Raw genomic sequence first — 18,260 nt, forward strand, 5'->3', positions numbered from 1 at the left:
TGGCACCTAGCTAACCTGTCTCTGGAAACGTAGCGGCCACCTGGTGGCGAAGTGTAGAATAGGTGTATTCCTAGAATATACGTAGATCCTCATTCATTCTCAATACAAATAAAGGCTATTCAAAGTACAAGAAAAGTATCTAATATAACTTTTGTGTATGTCACACAGACAAACAGGCATAATCCAATACACAAGCAAAAATCTCACGATAATCCAGGAATGCTGAAGAGTAGGATCATAACTATAATCTGGTCTCAAACTGAGGTCAGATCAGAGCATCAGTAGGTGCAGCCTGATAGGAGATGGGAAACAGGTGGCTGCAGAAACACAGGTGACAGGAATGAGTGGATAGAGTGGGAGTGGATTCAGGATACTGAGGACAGGAAAACTGGAACTGGGGCTGTTCCAGGCTGGCCATCCCTGACTGCAAGAGTAACATCATTAGATATTTAACTTTTCAGAGAACAGATGTTACTGGAACTCATTTTAATAAATCAGCCCTTTGTGGTACTTTGACCCACATGAACTTTGTTACTGAATTAAACTCACATTCACATTATTTTTTGGTGTTCTGATGATCATGTTGGGCCAGTTTGTTTGGGCTCTTGAAGTATCTGTGAAATAGGGCAGATGGATAGTTGGCACTGACAATTGAAGCCCTTTATTAGAAAAAAGGAGTCGTGATTGTATTACAGGGTTACTATAGGGTGCTTGACGTTTTCCAGTGGACGCCTGTCCCATTTAGCGACGACCTGTACATGCAAGAGCCATTTTCCCTTGACAACGCATCAAATTTCAAATGCCTTAAAACATCCTGGGAAATAAAATTTGTCTGGTTTCCTCACAGGTCTGACCGGATGTTGACGACCAGTTTTCCGGAAGTAGTGCGACATTCACAAACTACGGAATTCTGCCAATACAACCTTCTTAAATGCAGTTCATTACTCGTGTGAATAAAACATTGACGTGTTCTTGTGATCTTTTTGAAATTAGGTGAGATTAAGCCAGTCGTTGTGGCAGCGATGCAATGAGCATCCAAAAATAGCAGCTACATAGAACTCCCTGTCGCCTTTCTCCTCAATTGCTGATACAAATTTTCCGAAATTCACTTATGTCAAAATTATCATATAGGTTGGTATTCATTACGTTGTCTTTCTTTTTGCTTGTTATACTAAATGAGCTCTCAGTAAGTAGTGGCTTCACGTAATTGTATTGTCCGAGTGTCCCTGAAAGCATCATACGGTACACCGTTTAGAAGGTGGTTTTGGTGTTTGAAATAAGCTGCAAGGAAGAAGCGGAGTCCTGCTAATGAATGGATATATCATTCTACGTTTACCGTAAATTCACAATTTATCCAGTCCTCTTTGATTAACCATCTTGTTTAGTTAGCTATAGAAGCTAACAGATATGTTTTGACAGCTCAGCTTGCGTGCTGTTAGCCAGCTAATGCTAGCTGACTAACAACATTCATTTAACTGTGAAGCCAACAATTGCGGAGAGACATGCTTCTTGTTTGTGGTCAATAACCTTTGTTCTGCAACGACGTTAAGATCTTTAGAAAACTGTTCCTTTCTAGAAGCTATTGTAACGCTATCAATGTTAACGGTAATGCAAAATTGGAGATGCCTTCATAGCTAGTTTTTTTTTAATGTCGCACAATCAGGTGTTGTTGGTACCGATGTGTAACATTAAAGCGTCTGTTTTACATCACGGTTTATTTTACTTTCGGGATGCTCAGGCCAGTCCTACAATCCTGACATTTCAGTGTTTAAAGACCCTGCAGGATTCCAGCCAGTGGGCCAGAGTTGTGAGTGGTTTGAAGTATTTACCTGCAGTTTGACCCTGTCCACTATGCTTTTCTAGTTAAACCAGATAAGGCTGCTCTCATGTCTTGTGGGGGTTTAACTCACAAACTTTGCTGTGTGCTTGCTTTTGCCATGGAGACCTGTCATATTAAAATGGTTGTATTTCTGGACTATCTGATAAGGTAGTTGTGGGAACTGTGGACCGTGTGTGAAGTTGGTGTGGTGCTTTATGTTGCTAAGTGAGACATTCATCCAACTACAGCTGGAGTTTTGCGTTATATAATTAATGTTCATTTTAGGTGTTCAAGTGTTTATTTGGGAAAGCTTTCTTTTATGTTGAGCTATAAATTGTTAAATTGTGAAACAAATAGGTTAAGCTTTGCCAATTTTGGGATTTTTGTATTAGGTCTGAACAATTAATTGAAATATTATTGAAAGTATAGTATTGCCAAGTGCCCTGTCTGGATTGAAGGATTTACAATTGCTTGATTTAAAGTGTGTCACAAAAAGCCATTATAGATGAAGCGCACTGGTTCTGCAGAAGTCCTCCGGACTACGAGTCAAATTCTCCACTCATAAGGGAATATGTTTCTTTGGAACAAAGCTGACAGAAAATCCCTCTATCATTATATATAAATAAGATAGAATAATATAATATTCCAACTAAAATTGTCTCATATGCAACATGTGATTTTAAAATATATTAATACTTTTATTTGTGTGTTGTTTAGTCTTAGTTCATATCAGTAATAAGCAGGAGTTATTCTCTGTGGTGCCTCAAAACTGTTGCCTTGCTGTTCTCACTTTTGTTTCTCTCTGCCTAACCAACAGGTCATGCATGCAGCCATGCCCCTCACCTGCGCTTTGTACACTCCCAGCCCCTCAGGCAGTGCGCTTCCAGTAGGTGGAGGCTCTTCCTCCCTGTAGCCTCTGTTTTTCCCCCACTGCCCCCATGTTAACCCTCTTGAGCATGTTTTACTATATCTGTCTGCGGCGGCGTTCCAGGAGTGGGACCCGAGGTGAGGCTCTGACCAGTCGGCGGGCCGTGGAATCTGGCCAGCGGGCGGTATTGCCGGTCAGTGTTGAGGTGGAGCAGTATGCCAAAGAGGTTCTGGACTTCAGTTCCCACTATGGCAGTGAGAATAGCATGTCTTACACCATGTGGAACCTGGCAGGGGTACCCAATGTCTATCCCAGCTCAGGGGACTTCACTCAAACGGCGTTATTCAGAGCTTATGGGACATGGTGGGAACAATGTGCTAGCGCTCCGCCACCTTTCCGCCGTACCCCAAAAGGCTTCTACAGCCAGGATTATATTGAGGTTGGCTTTGAGGAGCCTGTCTACCCTACAGGAGTGGATGTACTGGAGACTTATTACCCAGGAGCCATTGTCCGGATTTTGGCCTGCTCTCACAACCCCTTCTCCCAGAGCCCACCTACTGATGTCAGGTAAAGGTATCTGCCTGGAGAAAACACCACTGGTTGTTGTCACTGCACTGCTGGAATACAGTACTTAGTTAATCAGTACGTCTAAGAACACCATGCTGTACCTACAGGTACTCATAGTTGTAAAAAAGATCAGTTTTTTGAACAAATCCTTATGATATTTTTAAAGTTTTTGAGTCACTCAATTCTTATGTTTTTACCAATTAATTTTAAACAATGTTTATGAATGCTTCAGTCAATTTTATTCCCTCTCTTTATAAGAAGATCGCAAACTTTTTGATGTCAGACAGTGAAAACAATTGTACAAATGTAAGCCTGACGTTTGAATTCTAGTTGTCTAAATACCAAAGTCTAACAAGTATAGAATCTGATGAATGGTCGGCTCACAAATGTACCAATGACTTTTTGCAGTAATATCATTTGTAGGAACTAGAACACCTGGCTAATAATAAATGAAAGGTAATAAATTTATGTTAGTGTGAGCAAGCATCATGTTAGTAAGGTTAAAGGTCATGTTAATAAAGTGATCATTGCTGCTACACAGGATCAGTTGACCTTATACATTTTTAACCAACCATAAGAAGATTAATTAAATGGAAAGCTGGCAAAACCTAGAAGGTAGACTTTGTCCAATCTAAAAGGTCTCTAATGAATTTGTGGACTGTTATGATTTGGCTTCTGATTCCTGTGGAAGAAGGCAGTGCTGAAATGACAAACAGCTAAATCTCGATTTGTCCTGATTTGATAGTTGAATAATTATTATTTGATGTCCACAGAAGATTAAAGCTTCAATCAGGGACTCATACACTGGAAGCTTAGCTAAATGTTTGTGGGAGCATTTGTTAAATGGAGGTTCAGTTTATGCTAATAAATGTCTTATGAGTACTACATGAATTGAAATGTAATGTCTTTTTTGTTATACAACATGGAAGATGATCCTTGGAAAGTTATATTGAATTCCATATTTCAGTGTGATTTATTAAAAAAGAATGACTATCCTCTTGCTTAAGTGTTAGGTGTATGTGTTTTAGTTGAAACATTTTAGTTGAAAGATGTTCAAGATGGCACAGTTAATTAAAATTTTTTTTAAAATGAAATTCAAATTTGACATGTCGATTACCTGTAAAACAGTTTAAGTTGTCACCAGCGGAGAGTAAAACCTCAGTAACAAGTTAATGGTTGCACATGCTTATTCTGATGGGAAACAAACTGGGTGAACAAATTTGCCAAGTTTCTAATTAAATATTTTCTACCATACGGCACTGTTGACTTTGCCAAGCAGGAAATAGTTCTTTGAAAATACAAAGACCACGTACCATTTACTATGATGAAACCAAGGCAGCAGCCACAAAGAAATTCAATGCGATGAACAAGTGAAATTAAACTTAAACTAATCAAAAATGTGTTAAAAATAACAATAAGGAGATCAGAAATTAACTTTGGGTATATGTGTGTATACAGTATATAATATACTGTTTATACTGTATATATAATGTGTGTATTTAATAACAGACACATTTTTATATACATGCACACGCCCACATATACATGTACTTGATGCCTCCTACTTGTGTGTTTACACTGCTCTTGCTTACACTTTATCCTGCTCAGGTGGGAGGTGCTCTGGTCAGGGGAGCCCACCAAGGTTCTGACACCCCAGGCACGGCAGTTTTCCCCTAACATCAAACATATCAACTTCCCCACCAACCTGCTGCGTCTGGAGGTCAACAGCTCTCTGCTGGACTACTACACTGAGCTGGACGCCGTCATCCTGCGTGGGGTGAAAGAGAGGCCCATGCTGGCCCTCTATAAGATGCCCATCATCGACATCAGCGACCTGAGCGATAGCGAGGAGGAGCTGTCTGACGTGGGAGGACCATTCAGGCAAGGAGACGTAAAGCACCAGAGGACTCGCAACGGCTACTTTGACAAACTGCCGTATGAGGTAATGGCAAACCTGTCCCACCCATGAACACCAGAGAAATGTGAGAATGTGTTCACCTCAGACCAGCTTCACACACATCTGCCACTGAATCTGAAATGCTGCGGTGGCATTAGTACAAGATGTAAAATGTGATTTAGAAGGGAATTTCTAAATTAAAATTCCTTGTTTTATGGATTATTCACATAAATAATTTCACAGAAACTTTTATTTTCATTCTGAATTGTGATGCACTTTCTGACTCTTGTTTTAACATCAGCACTTGATATTAACTGAACATCTTTTTGATGTTTAATGTTGATGGGATATTTCTGTAACGACGGTTCACAGGTGTGATAAATGGTGGAGAAGTTGTAAATACCTGTAATTGTGCGTAAATGAGAGCCGCTGTGATGCTGCTGAACCTCTTTGATGAAACAGTCGCTGCATCACACACTCACTTTTGTCAGATGCAGCGTCACTGAAGTAGCTCTGTTTAAAGCCGATGTAGGTGGACTGTTGCGTGTGTTCCAGTCTGTCACAAATCCACAGCTGTGTTACTCTACTTTTGTGTCACTGTCGATCGGCATATTCAACCTCAACGACACAAAATCACCCACATTTAGCCGGTGGCAGGTCGTAGCTTTCAACAATGTTTTAGGGGATTTCTACATCCATTTATAACTGGAAGTACACAACTTTGTAAATCTAATTGAAAGAATGTATAGTTTTAATCACAGATTTACAAGGTTTTATGAATTTGGCCTCAGGGTGATTAAATTTATCTCCTCAGAAATGCTACTGGTTGAGTATTAGTGGGAACAGTCATCATTGTGATGTAATCTTCCAAATACATTATTAATAATTGATTCCATTAAAATGTCCACTGGAGTTGTCTTGTAAACAAATAAAAAATTGCATTTAATTTCATTTTGTTGTTTCTCAACATAAAAATATTAACATATACAATACTGGCAGTAACTTACACATCCTCTTTTCCATATGCTGATGCTCAAATCTGAGAGAGTTGTGTTGTATTATTGGTTGATTATACAGAATGATATTGCTGTCTGTAGGTGAAAACTATGCAGTAATGAATCTGTTGGTCATTTTTAGCATCTTTTAATTTATGTAATGACACTGAATTGTAAAACTTAGAGAGCGTGACCACAGTGGGGATCAACAATCCAAACATATCTAGAAGAAATCAGACAATCCACACTGGCGAGCAGGATGCAAATAATATTCAGTTTTTAATGCATTCAAAATAACTTTCAATTCTTTAGTGATGATTAATTGTCAACTTTGACACTGATCAGTTCTTAAAGCTCTTGGCGGTTTTTATTCTAACCCTCTAAAACAATGGATTAATTAATAAGACCTGCAGTATTTGTTTTACTGGCTGCTGTGCTAAAGTAACTCAACAGCTAGCTGTAAATTATTGTTTGTACTCGAGTTTCCATCTGTGCTGTATTTCCCAATATTCCACACAAACCTGTAAACTGTGTGGCTTGGAATCGCTCCAGCACCTGATTTTGCTTTCCCTCATAGTCACTTTCATACCATGGAGATGTATTATTGTTGTCAGAGGTGAGCTTCAAAACACCCACAGCTGTCTTGATGTTCAGTCGCTTATCTCCTCTCTCAACTCCCGCCATTAATGACGGTCTTAACAACTGCTGTTTGTTTATTTCAGAAACACAATACAGCTATTATCTGTCAGCTGATAACCCGACTGAACACTGCATATTGTTAATTCATGGCAACACACACACACACACACACACACACACACACACACACAGTCTTTCAGTACACAGACATTACAAAACAAGCCTCACCTTGATTCAGATGTTGTTGTTATTTAGTAACCTCAGTTTAGATGTGTCTGACAGGAGGGATGCAGTCAACATTCTCTACTTTCATTCTGTTGCCTACCAGGCTCTACTGTTAAATGCTGTGTTCTGCGTTGTTTTTTTTAATCTGAATTCGTTGCCCCCCCCCCATATCTCCTGTCCTAACCCCTCTCCTTGTCCTTCATCCGTAGCTCATCCAGCTGATCCTGAGCCACCTGACCCTGCCAGACCTTGGCCGTCTGGCCCAGAGCTGTAAGCTGCTGCACCAGCACTGCTGTGACCCGCTGCAGTACACCCAGCTGAGCCTGCAGCCCTACTGGGCCCGGCTAAGTGACACCTCCTTGGGACACCTGCAGAGCCGCTGCACCCTCCTCCAGAGGCTCAATCTGTCCTGGACTGGCAGCCGCGGGGCTCTCACCCTAACGGGCTTCAGCAGGTTAGATGGTTGACTTTCATAGTGACTGGTGCAAAGCAGGGAGGTGACATTGGGAAAGTAGAAAATACATATTTGTTTTGAGGGAGGGAAACTTTCATGATTAAAAAAAGATCATATAAAAGAATGTTAGTCCTTATTGTCTTAAATCCAGATCGATTGGACAAGAAGTTTGCTGATGTGGAATAAAGTCGTTCATCCGTTCTTCCCTTAGCTTCATGAAGGCCTGCGGTCTCAGCCTGGTCTGCCTAGAGTTATCCTGCTGCCACTTCCTGAATGAGGCATGTCTGGAGGTCGTCTCTCAGACGTGTCCTGGGCTAAAAGAGCTTAACTTGTCCTCCTGCGACCGCCTCCACCCCCAGGCCTTCACACACATCTCCAAACTAACACGGCTCCGAAGGCTGGTGCTCTACCGAACCAAGATAGAGGTAGGTGTGGTCACACGTTTATCACAGAAGGGTTTTTTTGCGTGGAGTTGCCGTGTACAGTTCCTCTGTGAATGATCTGACTTCCTCCCACGTGCTTAAAGAAAGAAATTTCAGGACAGTCCTCTAAACTTGGAAGAATTAATTTCCCGTCACTGTTGCATAGTTGTAATGTAAAGGAATATTTGCAGATGGAAAAGTTGTGGGAATTTGATTATTTTAGAGGGAGACATTGAGAACTGTGAAGCAGCAGATATTTGCCTTGAGTTTGTGGAGGTTTCATAGACAAACTTTACGTTTTTCTGAGCTTTTGATGGACAACTCATTCATGTGTCCTTAAGACTTGAGCTTCTCAGTCTTGAGTTTGAGTTTGCAGACAGCACTTTACCGACAGTAAATTTTAAATGAAAAACTAGGAATAGGCAGTAAACATGTCATCAGAAGTGTTACATGGATAAACGTTAGACTAATTTCAGCTTCTCGGGAAAACGTGTGTGAGTCACTGCTTTCTCTACCTGATTGTCTAAGTAAAATGATTTGATTCAGTTGACAGCGCCAACTTCAGGGTTGCGCTCATTTTTTTCAACAATCACCTTTTGCTTAATTATTTGCCATCACAGTTATTGGCAGTTCTTATCAACTTTACATCAACGTAGCATTGGTTGTTATTTTGTCTCATACATGCAGCTATGCTGTGGAGAATGTGATTCATGCTGAAACAACAAACACCAGTATTTCTACAGTGAAATTCAGTCACTGCCATCTCAACAGACTAGTGGAGTCTTCAAATATTTTAGCTTGAAGGCCACATCATTCCTACTTGAAACCCGTATTACAGGACGCATGCAGAAGGTGTGTGTGCTTCGAGCAGTTTGGAATGCTAGCTTTAGCCACTAGCTGACCTATTAATGGATCTAATAATGAGAACATCAGATTGACTGAATGCATTTTGTAGCCTTACTATAATATAGGTCCTCAATAAACTATTAATTCTATTGTACATGCTAAAGTTTGGATTTATTTCATTCAGTTTTAAGATCAGCTGAGACAAATCTGAGCTTTAAGGGCCTAAAAACCATAAAGTGCTTCAGGATCAGGTCTGGCTGTCATATAAAACCCCAGTCCTGTGTTTGTATGATGCTTCCTAGTGTTTCACCAGTGTTAGTCATGTTTCAGAGTGGTGCTGTGGGCAGCAGGCAGTGTAGGGTTTCTGTGGTAGAGCCAGACATCATGCTGCTAGTTGTTTATTCCCAGACAGACAGAGTGAGCTGTGTGTCTGTTTGAGGCCCTGACATCTCGGCTGTCATTACCCTGTCACTTCTCTAATTAAATAGTGAGCTCGCCGGGAGGCGTTTATAAAGATGCCAGTGATGGACGGAAGCGTACACCGACGTGCGCACGGACACGCACACGCACGCACGCACACACACACACACACACACACACACACAATTGCGCGTGTAAAAGGCTTCCACTTTCATTTGTCACACTTTCTGCTGCTGCTGCTGCTGAGGTTCATGTGTTGGCAGCTGCAGTGTTGAACTCCCATAGCTTTATTCGGCTGTAGTACCACTGGAGAGGTGTCCCACTGTCTTTGTATTTATAAGGAGATGTAAAAGAAGGACACCCTCTAAAATACATAAAGGTTTACCTGAGGGCTTCGGGTGGCAGATGGGGGCTTCAGATGACAAGACTGGACATGTTGATTGTCAAACCCTAACTGTTTGTATGTCTCTTTTCTTTCTCCTTGTTCCTTTGTAGCAAACAGCTCTTCTCACAATCCTGACTTTCTGCATTGAGTTGAGACACCTCAACCTGGGGAGCTGTGTGAGGGTGAGAATGCACACCCACAGAGATAGAGAGAAGAGTGCAAATACTGTACACTTGTCTGCTAACAGGATAGCAATCTGCTAAGGTGCAACCTTATGTGTGCCTTTGTAGAGTAGCATCTTGTCCAAATGATGACCGAGACATTAACGGTGTTGCACTTATTCATGTGCTAACAATCTTGTTGAGTTGAAGATTTGGATAAAACATCCTCAAAGGAACCTTTTAATTACATTATACAACCTGATGATATCATAGAGTTACATGAGAATGAATGAAATTAGAGCTTCTGAGAGACACCTTTGGTCACCTGAACTAGAAATGCTCCCAGGCTTGTGGAAGCATTTTGGTTTTAGGGGGAGGCCTAAGCCTCTGGCAGAAAGCACACAGTGTGTAAATACTGATTAAGTGTTCCTGTCAGCACAGTGCTGTGGGTGAGTGGGTTTTATACAAGAATTGTCACACAGAAAACTGGTTTTCACATCCCAGTCTGAATGTTTTATTTTTTTAGTTTTCAGCTATGTTAAGTTTAGGCACAAAATCTGTATTTTAAATTAAATGGCTAAACATCTAGGTTAGGAAAGATCACAGATCGGTTGAAAACAGGTCCTCTCTCTGTGTTAAACATGTAGTACCTTTCTGAAAGAAAGCCCTAAAGGCTAACTTGTCACCATGAATTTTTAATTACATATTGTCATTTTTTGCAGCAAAGTCAACTTCTCCTTTGTATAAAAAAGCCCTAAAACATTTAAGTCCTTGATTTTGGATTTTGATAGCCATGACAATAATCAAGGCTTCGAACATTTAGAGGAGTCCTAGTTTTAACATGGCCTTGAAGGAGTAGTTTGGCAAGTTTAGCTTGTTGGTTTTTTAGTTGAGAGCAAGTTGAGGGAGATTGATGGCTCTCTCACATCCGTCAGAAATCCAGACAGCAGCTGTTAAACTTCTTGTCATTTTGTTGGAAAAAAGAGAATAGTTCGATTCCCTCTGTCTAGAAATAAAAGAATCTACCCAGAAGCACCTTAAGTTTACAAACACAGAAACACACGTCATGATTGTCAGATCATCCTAGACAAACAGAGTGAGGTGATTAGTTTGTTTTAGAGGAACTACAAAGATTTGTTACAACTAGAATGAGTTAGTTTATCTTAAATGCAGTCTTCAGGTTGTGCCATGCTAGCTGTCGGCTATAAGAGGGCAGGTTTGATCTCATATAACTGCCAGAAACAGAATGGCTGAATAATGTCTATCATGGTGTTTTGTTTATGATGCTTTAAGGATTGATGCAATGTGATAAATATGTGTCAATGGTGACAGTAATCATATGTTACAGTATGTTTGACTGAAACCTGCATCCAGCTGATGGACGTTTGAGGCAGATTATCGTGTGACAAGTGAGAAAATGGAAAAGAAAATCCAAACTTTCACAGCAATTCTTTCTTGTGCTCTTTCTATAATGCATTGTTGACATCAACATGGTGCAACACTGCATTGGAATAGATTATTATAGCAGCTCTTTAAGCCAAAAGTTTTACTATCCGTCCACTGCTAACTGAGAGAAGTGCTCTGCGGTCTGTCATTTCTATGGGTAAGGTGCCTGCACTGACTGTGTGGCTGTTAAATTGCATTTCTTTGCTTTCATCTTTGGATGAAAGGATGAAATATGGCCGTCATTACCCGGCACCAAAGAACAATAACAGCTTTGCAAACACAAATCAGTTCTTGAAAGACTATTTCATTTATTTTCTGGTGAAGGTTTCTTCTCTCAGAGCTTTTGTTCTCTCTTGACGAAGTCAAACTACATCCCTCAAGTCAGCCAATACAGTTAATCAGATTATTATCGCTACATTCCAAAAGTTTGTTCAAAACACACAAAATGTTTGGGGTGAAATAGCTATGACTCACCTACGGCTTCATTCCGCCTCACAGCTTGGTTGTCGTAGTTCTGTCTGCCATCCTTAAGGGAAATTATGGAGTTGTGTGACTGTATGCCACAGAGAAATAGAAGTTTATTATAACTACATAAACTGAAGCAACTTTTACACAATCACTTGTCTCTTGATGATTTTGCTTGACAGAAATAATAAAAACTAAAACCAGCTGTCTGATGTAGAGTAGCATTCTTTTAGGGGCCATTTTAAGGCTGATGTGGGTCCTCTGTTCCTCCCGTAGATCGAGGACTACGATGTAGTGGCTAGCATGCTGGCTGTCCGCTGTCGATTCCTCTGCTCACTGGACCTCTGGCGCTGTAGAAACTTGACTGACCGAGGCCTGGCTGAGCTCGTCTCTGGCTGCAGGTGGGTGATGTCAGAGGGTTCAGTCCTGTTCGTGTGTGTGTGTGTAGTGTGTTCGTCTAATCCACATTTAAGTCATTTTTACATTTCTGTTCCCTTCACACTTGCCAGACTAATCTAGTCGCTATGAAGGAGTGTAGCGGCTGAGGTTCACTTTTTGGTATCGACATATTTGTAGAGCAATAGTTGCAATAATACTGTAAGTGTTCGCTCTGTTAAATCTCTCACATTAGAGATTTTTTAAGGTAACAGAAATGGACTGTTTTCATATGGGGCCTTTCTAGTCTGACTAACTAGTCAACGCGTTCTACAGTTCTAGCCAGCACCCACCTTCACACAAACATTCGTACAGTGGTGGTGACAGTCAATCACACCATCACTCACACACCAGTGGAACAACCACTGGGAGTAATGTGGGGTTCAGTGACTTCTTCAAGGAGACTTCAACATGTAGGGCTGAAGATTGAACCACCGACCATCTGATAAGTAGACCACCACAAGTTCCAGTCCAGTCATTAATCATATTGCAGCCTTTCACACTACGAACAAAAGATATTCAGAGAGAGAGCTATTAGAGAGAGCTTAAGCACGGCACATCTGTGTTCAGGAAATGTTTACATTTTTGTTCCGAGTCACTGCAGTGTTCTTCTATTTGCTCTGGGTTTTGTCAGGATGCTGGAGGAGTTGGACCTCGGATGGTGTCCCACACTGCAGAGCAGCACCGGATGTTTCCAGCACCTCGCCCGCAACTTGCCCCGCTTGCGCAAACTCTTCCTCACTGCCAATCGCACAGTCTGCGACTCAGACATTGAAGAGCTGGCGAGTGTCTGCTCCTCACTGCAGCACCTCGACATTCTGGGTGAGTTCTTATCAGCCACACGTGGATGTCCAGTCACAAACATCAAAACATCAACGTGGTACTGAATGACCTCTCAGTGACCAGGTGCACTTACAGGCTTAAAACAACTGCATATCGTGTGAACAGTCTGTAAAGTAGTCAGTAAATGGTCGGGGTTGAGGGTTCTACTAGTTAAGAAAGATATAAAATCAATGAGGAAACTTTTTTATAATGGTTTACCAAATGTCCATCTCCAGGCACTCATTTACCTGCTGGTCAGCCAAAGTCAAGTCTTTGTGTAGTGTTTGTGAAAAAGAGTTAATAAGCAATAGGAAGGTGCACATCTCCAACGGTAGTGGCTGCTCCAAATAAATGAATGCAAGGGTAACCCTGTTACTGAATGTGGGACTTGGTCACATTTAAATAGTAACGGATGTAGAGCAGCTCTACATCTGGTGCCAGGGGTGTGCAAACATTGTCATCAGGTTGGCTTCATGCCAAGCTCATCATCTTGTTTGCTTCTTATTTCTTCGTATGTGTCAAAGAACAGTGGGAGCAAAGTCTTAGATATCTCAAGAATGTTTTGTTATTTAACCCGTTCCTGTCAATACTGAGTTTTACTGCCAAATTGTTAGATCCCATTTAAGTCTCTTTATCATTATGTTGCTTGTTGCATACCTACATGTGACACATTACTCACCTTTGCTTATATCATACGCTGTGGGTTTGTGTTGGTATGATGGTCACTAGTTCTTATCTAATGTACAGCAATGTCTGGAATTTAAATATCCAAGTGCTGGTCCTAATTCTATCATACAGTCCCTGTTCCCTACAAAATGTCTTAAATAAAAACCATCATTTGTATAAAGAATGTAGGATTTGTTGAAATGCATGGGGGTAATTATTTCGTACATAAATACATAAATAACCTGATACAATGTCAGACATCAAAATCTTATTTACACTAAATCAGTTGTCAAGTTTAAATTGCAATCAGGAACAAATTTATCTTCTTAGTGAAAGAAATCATTGCATGCAGTTTTTGTTTACACTTTTAATAAGATCTTTTCATTCATTTCAATCTCTAAATTAATATATTATGCATGTAACAGAAATTCATGAACTTTTTTATTTACTCAGACATTTACTGGTTTATCCAGATTTACTGAGAGCTACAATTAGATGTTTTTCTCCTGCGCTTATCCCCGTTCTGACTGTGCTGACAGGTACCCGGTTGGTGAGTGCCGCCTCACTGAAGAAACTCCTCCAGTCTTGTCCACAACTTCTCCTCCTGGATGTTTCCTTCTGCTCGCAGATAGACTTGAGGGCGGTCCAGGAGCTCTCTGCTGTCTTCCCCAATGTTGCCATCAAGAGGAGTTTCACTCAGTGACCGCAGGTTCATCTCCTTTAGTCACCCACAGGGCAATGCCCCAAAGTGAAGGAATCAGGCGAGATGCTGCAGGAGATTGTGCTTGATGAATTAGAAGAACACAAACAACCACTGACTCTGTCATAAGGTTACTGTATGTGAGTTGGTATTTATTTATTTGTTTTATTTTGGGTTCTTGAAATCAGGTATGTTGTTGTGAAGCTGCTACATCTTCCCAAGGTATGAAGCACCACTAGTGTATTACTGAGCAGCACAAGGTTAGGAGATATCTCCTGGTCTTTGAACGTCTCCTTAGGACAATGACATATGACCAAATTAGAATGAAGCGTACCCTTATTGGAGACCTTGAGGAAAGCTGGTGAAATAATTACAGATCAGAGCGTTAGTCAGTGCTTTCTCTGAATGTGCAGCCACTGTTTTAAGACCGTTCCGTCAACACAAAGCCTGTTTCAGTTCATTGTCAGAAAATCATACTTTAATTTAAAAGGTGAAAACAATGGTGTGAACTCAGCTTGATTTCATAATGTGCAGAGTGTCAAGTCAGACAAGCATTCACAAACTAAGCTGTGCTGTGAGAAAAGGAGCATACAGGAGAATCTCAAGTTGAAAACTGTCAACTGTCCTCCACCTGAGATCCACTGACAACATGTTTTCATCCAAAAAATATGTGAAAACTTGTGAAGAAGCAGACTGGGACAACATTTGTTTTAATTAACACATATACATATACTGTATATATATTAAAAAAAAACAAGCTATCAGATCAACAACAGGCAGACATCTCAAACCCCCAAAATGTCCAGATTTTGATGTGATGATGATAGGAATCCAAGAAAAGATGCAAGCCCTCACCTTGGAGAACCCAGATTGTGTAGTGTTAAAGGAAATGATTGAAACATTTAGTAAACAATCCAGATTTCTTGATCATTTCAGACTGAATCATTTGGTTTTTTTTGATCAAAGTGTGGAGGAATCTACAGCATGGTAAATGCACTTCCTCTCCACATCTATCCCACAAATGATTTGGTGAAATCTGTTAAGAAGAGAATGTGACCTGATTGGAAACTTCCCCCTTGTTAAGATGAACTTCAAGTTTTCTTTGTCGTCCAATCTGTAGATGAAAAAATCCAGATTAAACGTGCCTGATGCAGTTGACTTTCTGATCTGTGGAACAATGGAAATCTGTGTTCTATTTTTCCATTTCTGGTTGGGTCTGATTTTTCAATAACCTATTCAATGTTAATGATAACATAATCACATAGGCCGTTCTGTTCATCATTAATGATTACTTTGCTCCTTTGTTTAAGGGAATCATGATGATCATTGGTCCCCAAGCCTCAGTTATAAAGTGTAGAAGTCCACAATGTTTTCACGTTGTTTTCCTGTTGTCATTGACACTGAACACTCAGTAGCTTCTGTTTGACTGCTGCCGTCTACTCAAAGCTTAATATCACTATTTTTCATTTTGGATCTTATCTGGGAAAGGAACAGAGGACAGAACAAAATGGGAAACAACTGGACTGTTTTTACATCTAAATTGGTCACTTCAATTTGATTCTGTTTTTTAATTTGTGATGATTGTGGGAAGTAAGAGAGTGTGATGTTGAGAAAAAAGCATTGATTTTTTTTCTTTGGATATTATAATTAGACAATATTTTGCATCCTTTTAAAATGTGTTGAGAAGGTCCTTATGTTGTATTGACTCTTGATAATTGGGTATTAGTTGTGGCTGACTAATGAGCTCAATTGTATAGATTTGGGAAACATGTTGGGCATTGAGTTGTCTTCAAAACAGCAGCATTATGGGGTTGTTGGCGAGGCTAGTAGTGTTTCTGTTGTTTCCTGATGCTGTTCTTGCTAATGAAGTGATCATGTACGCCGGCCTAGCGCTCTCAATGCACATATGCAGTACTGCATCCTTGTTGAATGTGTGGACTCACAACAAGGAGTCTTGATTGGTTTTATTATAGGGGGCTGACAAACTCCATCATGTCTGTTTAAACAGCCCTTTAAATGTTATCAAATGATATCAGGCCCCGTGTGGAGAGACTAAACGCAACCATTATAAGTGAGGTTTATTTTCTGCCTTTTGAGTTTGAAAGTGTTTTTATGATGATAAGTTACGAAAAACAACAAACACTGTAAGCACATTAAGTGACAGTGCACAATCGCCCAAAAGGATTACTCTGCATCCGATCCTGTAGCGCTCTCGCTCACTACAGAAAGTGTTGTCTCTATTAGTCGCTTTAATACAAATACATGAAAGTGGGTTTGCATTATTTGTCCTGTAACTCAGGGGTTTAAATATTTCATCTTGTCTAATCTACATGTATTTTGTTCCAGAAGCCAGCACACCAGTAACACCAGACTGAGTCCGCTTCATGGTTACTTTCAGCTGAGCATTGGGAAAAATATAGATCTAATCAGGTGTGGGATGATGCAGTAATTGTGTGATTGTAAAGAATTTATTTCTGTTCCTCCTTATTTGATGTAGTAATATATGAAGCCATAGTTACAATGTGGCAAAGAGATTGAGAAGTATTTCATTGAAGAAAAAAAACTTGAAGTTTTGTTTTAAGCACATGCTACGAGTCGATATTTGTGCCTTATACTCCTGTTTGATTGTGGTGTGTTGTCCATGTGTAGATTGTAGTGAAGAGCTTTGCTTTTAATTGCAACCAAAGTAATATAAAGCAGAAATACAGTCTTAAATCCATCACCTATATTTGACCAGTGTATATGATGTACTATATATCATCCATGGTAAATAATATGCAGAATATTTAATTTTCTTTCCCTGTTGTATTAAACCTGTTATTTAAACTCAGAGGGTGGTCTGCCAAGAGGAGGGGTTCGACCTGAAGTTTCTTCCTGTTAAAGGCAGACTGCTCTCATCCTGTCACTGAGTGCTTCCTCATGGGAGAGTAGTCGGGTCTCTGCAGAATGAAGTGTGGTCTAGAGCGCAACCTTAGTGTGTTTTTAATCGAAGAATGACTTTCTGTTCAAGAAAAAAAATTTGATTGCGCACAATGATTTTTATAACACTCCTTGAGATATTCTTTAAAATTTCTTAATTCAAATTTTAAGTTGAATTAATTTTGATGAAAATGGTCCAGATAATGGTCCAGAATGGAAAACATGTTAAAATAGAGCAGTTAAATGAGTTAAAGTAAATTTACTATTATTTTTTGTGCATAATAGTTTATCTTGGCAACAGTTTTGATCCTGGCAGCTTTGCTGCTTCCAGTATTTGTGCTAAGCTCGGCTTAACACACCCATCATTACACAGGATACCCAGAATTCAGAGACTCTCTACTCTCCTTTTAGAATTAATGTGGAAACTGTTTTATTTTCAATTTATTTCTAATCTCAGTGGTGTTTTGTGGGAAAAAAATATTAGAAATCAGGTTTTTCTTTTAGTTCATAGACTTAGTTAATTTCCTTCCATACATGTCCTAATGACTCCTCTAATGAACCCACTGGTCATCTATAGTGTACAGGCCTATCAGTGTCATTAATGAGCTCTGCTCTGAAGCAGTTTGACCACCAGTGTTCCTGTTGCTTTGGCCTGAGTTAACACCGTTCCCTGTAACAACGTGCATCCTCCTCTCTCCCAACCCAGAATGTGTGAATGCGTGTGTGGTTGGTGGGACATGCAGCGGTGCTCCCTGTTCTGCACTGCTGTGTGAAAACACTGTGCCTCTGTCCTGATGAAAATGGATTGGAAATAAACTGCAGTCTGAAGCAGCGACTCTGAGTCTGTGTGGTTCTCTCCTGATCCTGCGAGGATGTTTATTGAAAAAGAAATGTGACGGCAAGACAGAGGAACTGCAATTAACTTGCTCATCTTCCATGAGTGAATATTCCATTGTGATTTTGTTATTTATTCTTCAGTGAACAAGCGCACCACCGCTAAAGGCGCAAATGAAAATGATGTTGCTGTGTCATGCTGAGGCTTCATATGTGGAGGTGCTTAAACATGATTGGAGAAAAGTAGGGTCGTCTACTGAATCCACAACAACTAG

The 18,260-nt window shown here is 40.2% G+C and overlaps 1 protein-coding gene across 1 annotated transcript; it reads left to right on the top strand.

Annotated features, from left to right (window-relative positions):
- Positions 1-1,227: 1,227 nt before the first annotated feature.
- Positions 1,228-17,986, top strand: fbxl4 (F-box and leucine-rich repeat protein 4). The gene is made up of 9 exons (XM_068324488.1): positions 1,228-1,337; positions 2,637-3,254; positions 4,863-5,196; positions 7,220-7,464; positions 7,676-7,889; positions 9,648-9,719; positions 11,886-12,010; positions 12,679-12,866; positions 14,072-17,986. The coding sequence occupies exons 2-9, from the start codon at positions 2,758-2,760 to the stop codon at positions 14,233-14,235; spliced, it is 1,839 nt and encodes a 612-aa protein (XP_068180589.1). The 5' UTR covers positions 1,228-1,337; positions 2,637-2,757; the 3' UTR covers positions 14,236-17,986.
- The last annotated feature ends 274 nt before the right edge of the window (positions 17,987-18,260 follow it).

This window comes from Antennarius striatus, chromosome 9 (assembly GCF_040054535.1).
Source record: "Antennarius striatus isolate MH-2024 chromosome 9, ASM4005453v1, whole genome shotgun sequence".
NCBI classification, from domain to species: Eukaryota; Metazoa; Chordata; class Actinopteri; order Lophiiformes; family Antennariidae; genus Antennarius; species Antennarius striatus.